The sequence below is a fragment of the Gymnoscopelus braueri genome (genome assembly GCF_963280865.1).
Source record: "Gymnoscopelus braueri genome assembly, chromosome: 17".
NCBI lineage: Eukaryota > Metazoa > Chordata > Actinopteri > Myctophiformes > Myctophidae > Gymnoscopelus > Gymnoscopelus braueri.
The window spans coordinates 20,548,260-20,553,874 of record NC_137617.1 but is presented as its reverse complement, the minus strand read 5'-3'; the positions used below and the strand labels follow the sequence as shown (position 1 = coordinate 20,553,874).

Sequence of the window (5,615 nt, the reverse complement as noted above, 5' to 3'; positions counted from 1 at the left end):
GCTTTACAATTCTAGTACATGGCCATTGGCCAGTGACGGTATAATTGCAGTACATCATCTATCCACTGGGTGGCAGCGCATCATTATAAATCGGATTATGGCACATAATTATGAAGCCTACTTTCCTTCTATAACAATTGAAGAATTTATGTCAATTTTCATTTACAACTTGACATGTTAAAACAGCAGCCTATGGAATAGAATAGATTCTAATCTATTCTAATTTACGGCATTTTATTCCATTTTGTGTGCCTCAGTGGGAGCCTGGAGGTGATAGGTATAGCCTAACCCTTGTGTTTGAAGGGACTATAAATGACTATTGTCATTTTTCAGCAGTAGTAGCAAAGCCATGAAGACTAGCCTGGCTATGCATATCGGAAAGCATGCACTCAGATTAGGCTAAAATGGAAATATTCAAGAGAAGCAAAAGTACCTCAAAATTGTAGGCCTACTTAAGTTCAGTACTTGAGTAAATGTACTTAGTTACTTTTCCACCACTGTGCCTAATTAGGCTACGTCACGTGCACTCGTGCAGGCATTCTTTTCTGTCTGGTCCAAAAGGCGCTACGCGGCGGGACCTGTGGCGCGGCTTTCTCAGCGGGAGAAGGGGGGGTGGGGGGGGGGGATTGTATGTCGTGTGCCACCACGCTCACATTTCAACCTGTTTCTGGAGGTGGTTCTTCCATGGAGAAGAAAGAAAGGAAAACAACTACCTAACTGTTCTTATTGTCGTCATTGTACTAGCCTATACTGCTATTGTGGTGCTGCTGTCAATTGGCATGGTCGGCATGGATGTGTAGACTAGCTATTAAAATGGCATTCATTCATTCATTCATTCATCAACAGTTATTTGCCTCAGAATTGAGTTGACAGTTGACAGCTCCTCATCATATGGTCCCCCCCCCTCCACCATAGAGAGAGAGAGGGGGAGAGAGAGAGAGAGAGAGAGAGAGAGAGAGAGAGAGAGAGAGAGAGAGAGAGAGAGAGAGAGAGAGAGAGAGAGAGAGAGAGAGAGAGAGAGAGAGAGAGAGAGGGGGGGAGAGAGAGAGAGAGAGAGAGAGAGAGAGAGAGAGAGAGATAGAGAGAGAGAGAGGAAGAGAGAGGGAGCAAGGGAGGGAGCGAGAGAGAGAGAGAGAGAGAGAGGGGGGGAGACAGAGAGAGAGAGAGAGGGGGGAGAGATGGATGATTAGAGGAGAGGAGTAGGCCTACCGACCAATCAGAGACACCCTAGACATTTAAAGGGCTCGTGGAATCGCCACAACGTGGTTTCTAATTTCTAGTTTAAACACCAGCAGACCATTCCACAACAAGAGAGTTGTTTTCGTTTGGGTAGACGGAACAGGACTGATCCTGCACGTCCTGAGTGTCGAAGTGGATTTTCGTGTGATTGGTGGCATTTCCTTCCTCTATGAGTTATTGGACTATTGCAGCCCAGAGCCCACTAGGACTTGTTGCCCTCCCCCAACGCTGCACTTGTTGCGCAGAGAATAGATGCGCTGCAGGGCAGGCTGTCCTTGGAGAGCAGAGCTCAGAGACACACAACAGGTGGACGCACCTCTCTCAAAGCAGGATACATCTGAGGTACGGAATTATACACACATATTGCGATATTTATTGTTCTAATCGTCCAATGAATGTTTTATAGCCAGTTCATATTTTGGCTTTTTATAGACCCAGCTGATATCGAAAATGAATGCAATTAATTAATTAAATCATTTTTTCTCCTCATATAGGCTAGACTAGTATTGCCTGTATTGGCTGCTACACAGCTAAACTTTGGATGCTGATTTGAACATAGACCATCGTCTTTTGAGTCTTTTAACCGCGTCCCCTGCGCCACTGCCGGCGCATCCGATCAGAATGCCGGTTCTGATGAGCCCCGACATCGCCGCCAAGTTTAAAGAGAAATGGCTCTCGGTTTACCCGGAGGACCACCAGCACCACCACCACCAGGGAACCACCGACCCGGTTCACCTGCTGGACGACAGCCTGACGAGCCTCAACTGGCTGCAGAACTTCTGCATCCTCAGCGCGGACCCCCCGGAGGAGGAGAGGTGGAACGGGGGGGTCGCCGGCTGCCCGTCCTCCTCGCTCTGTCTCCGACGTCTCGGGTTCCCACAGGTAGGGCTGCCATACGATTACACATCGAAGTTGACGATTAATTGTCACACAATTATAATTGCAATGAAGGATTTAATTGGGTTTTCGTCATTGAACATTGGAATATATGAATACAAATTTAATTTCCGTTTGTGTTTTTTTAGGCTTCATAATCTCAAATTACACAGGGCAAATATGACAAATAACTTGTTTAATGTTTAATCATTTTATACTTTTACATTTTTGGTTTTTCAAATAGCGGAAATAGCTGATCTACAAGCTTGAAACATGTTCTTTGTGATGTGTTTGTAAGCTTGTAGATCTGCTATTTCTGCTATTTTGGGAAATATTTAGAAAATGTATGAACCTTTTGGTTCGATGACGATTATGACGATTAAGCAAAAAATAATTGCGGTTATCACAAATAATTGCGATTATAGGTGATCATGTAATAATTGTGACCGGCCTACCCACAGGGCAGCACCGACTCTCCGTCCAGCCCGCCGGCCGGGGACACGGCCGCCACCGGGATGCCTCTGTACCTCGGGAGCCCTGTGACCTCCGGCAGCGACGTCGCCACAGACCCGCGGACAATCGCGAGTTGTTACGCACAAACCCACCTGCACCTCCCCCTTCAGCCCAGTCCACCCCTGGAGGTCGACTACAAGACCAACCCCAGAGTCAAGCCGCCTTATTCCTACGCCTCGCTCATCTGCATGGCCATGCAGGCCAGCAAGCAGCCCAAAGTGACTCTCTCCACCATCTATAACTGGATTACGGAGAATTTCTGTTATTACAGACACGCAGAGCCCAGCTGGCAGGTAAAGTGAGACCGTCCTTCTCCCAGTCGCTCTCCATTATTGATAAGGTACACTAGATAAACAGGGCCCCGGCTGACTGTGGACACCTGTGTCTCCATTGATCCTGAGCAGTCCCTCTATGTGGGGCAGTATAGAAAGACAAAGAAACTACAAAAAGAAAACACCAACAAACAAAGAAACAAACAAACAAAGAATTAAGTATATGATATAATATGACATAGGTCTACAGTAAAGGACAATTCTGTAAACAATTCATACAGCAGCTGCTGTATGAAACTATTGTATTGTCAGTCAGACTTGTCTCAGAAATTTCCATCTTCCAAGAGAGTGCTCTACAGGGTTTATTATTCTGAGGGGAATTATGTACTGTGTGGGGGTGGAGAAAGCTGTGTGTGTGTGTGTGTGTGTGTGTGTGTGTGTGTGTGTGTGTGTGTGTGTGTGTGTGTGTGTGTGTGTGCGTGCACGCATACACACGCACGTGTGTGTTAATGAGGGTCCCTGAGAGGGCTAGCAGCTAAGCACAGCTGATCATGTTTGAAATGCACGGAGCCGTGTGTTACTAGAAAGCCTCATTAGGTACATTTGCTTTCCTATACAAACAACAACAATACCCCTGTCTCTCTCTTACAAAGACAAAGCAAGTCTGACACACGCACGCACGCACGCACACACACGCACGCACGCACGCACGCACGCACGCACGCACGCACGCACGCACGCACGCACGCACGCACGCACGCACGCACGCACGCACGCACGCACGCACGCACACCCACTCACCCACCCACCCACACACACACACACACACACACACACACACACACACACACACACACGCACGCACACACGCACACACGCACGCACGCACGCACGCACGCACGCACGCACGCACGCACGCACGCACGCACGCACACATCTACACGTAGTCACACACAAAGAAAAATACACAGACTCAACTAATAGAGTGAGTGAGGTGGACACTGGACAGAGCATATTTCATATGCATCTATTTCAAATTAATTAACAATTATTATTCTTTTGCCTTTTCAACAGAACTCGATTCGTCACAACCTGTCACTCAACAAGTGCTTCATGAAGGTGCCCAGGCAGAAAGACGAGCCCGGTAAAGGAGGCTTCTGGCAGATTGACCCCCAGTACGCCGACATGTTTGTCAATGGCATCTTCAAGCGCAGGAGGATGTCAGCCAACCACTACAACAACAGCAACAGCAGCAGCAATGGTCACAGACAGAGCAAGCTGCTGCAAGGCCATGACACAGTGGGTTACCACCGGTCCCAAAACGGATGCCTTTACCAAGGTGAAGTTGGGATGAGCACCAAACGCAAACACCTCTCTACCAAATTCAACAGCGACAGAAACCACAACAAGGTGGCACGGATGATACCCAAATCCCCCCTGCTGGCAACGGAGGCCCATGGCGCAGACATGCTGCGGGGCGACTTCGACCTGGCGTCCGTCTTCGACGACGTCCTTGGGGGGAACTGCAGCAACTTCGAGGACCTGGACATCAACACGGCACTGGTCTCCCTGGGCTGCGAGATGGAGGTGTCCTCCTCTGCCTCCGTCGTCCACCACGGGCACGTGACGTCCATGGAGCTGGGGCTGCAGGGGAGATGGTGCGGCGGTGGTGGAGGAGAAGGGGTCGATCTCCAGAACCAGGCCTCCAATCACCACCACCAGTCCTACGGTTACATGGAGATGTCTGGTGCGTCTGTGGAGTGCCACACCACAATGGGAGACCTCCAGATGCCACATCAGCAGCACCTACACCAGGATCAGTTACTGCAGCCCCACCACCACCAACAACATCACCACCACCCACTGCACCAATTTGAGGAGGTATCCTCGCTGTTCCTAGAACAGCCTGAGGAGGTGGTGGTGCACCCCTGGGGGGAGATAAAGGAGGAGGAGCAGGTAATTCCGCTGACGTTGGATCAGGGCTTCGGCGCCCTGTGCGAGGGCTTCTTCACGGAGATGCAGCCATGGGAACGAGTGGAGGCCTACCTGTAACCTTTGACCCAAATAAACCCTGCTTCCTCATCCCCGACTCCAAGTGATATTTGGCATCAGATTACCATGACCTTTATGACGAATAGAACAAATCCTGGTTGTTGTCCACATTGAAATGAAGGACGTTTGTATGAAGGAAGTATGACGTAAGAGCAAAATGGTCGCCATATCAATACAGTCAATGAGTGGGCAGATCATTGCTGCTATGGACTTACGATCAAATGATCCCTATGTCTGTTGGGGACTTTTATGAGGGACTGAATTGCAAAAAAACTGACCTCCCCTCCTTGCGATGGCACTCTATACAAACAACAAACACTGTAACGGTGTGACTCAAAAGATGTGCAGACTGATTTTGCTACATTAGCATTAAACTGTCTTTCTGCCAGCATGCAACGAAATATCATGGCAACCTACATTATGTTATGACATGTTATGTCAAGAGCAGATGTGTTTGAGCCACAAGACAAAACTGTCAATTAGTAGTTTTGAGGGTTGTAACAATTGGTCATTCATGCCTTTGTCAAATAGTCAATTTCATATATATATATATATATATATATATAAGCTTGGCATAAACCTTTGCTATTTGCCTACTGTACAGTCATGTATTACAAAGCAAAGCTGAATATGATTGCCTTCAGAAAATACGATATTATGCAC

At 48.1% G+C, this 5,615-nt stretch overlaps 1 protein-coding gene across 1 annotated transcript; it reads left to right on the top strand.

The window, feature by feature from the left end:
- Positions 1-1,860: 1,860 nt before the first annotated feature.
- Positions 1,861-4,952, top strand: foxj1b (forkhead box J1b; the record flags this gene model as incomplete). The annotated part of the gene is made up of 3 exons (XM_080456101.1): positions 1,861-2,121; positions 2,577-2,921; positions 3,975-4,952. 3 exons carry the CDS (start codon positions 1,861-1,863, stop codon positions 4,950-4,952), a joined length of 1,584 nt encoding a protein of 527 aa, XP_080312227.1.
- Positions 4,953-5,615: the final 663 nt, after the last annotated feature.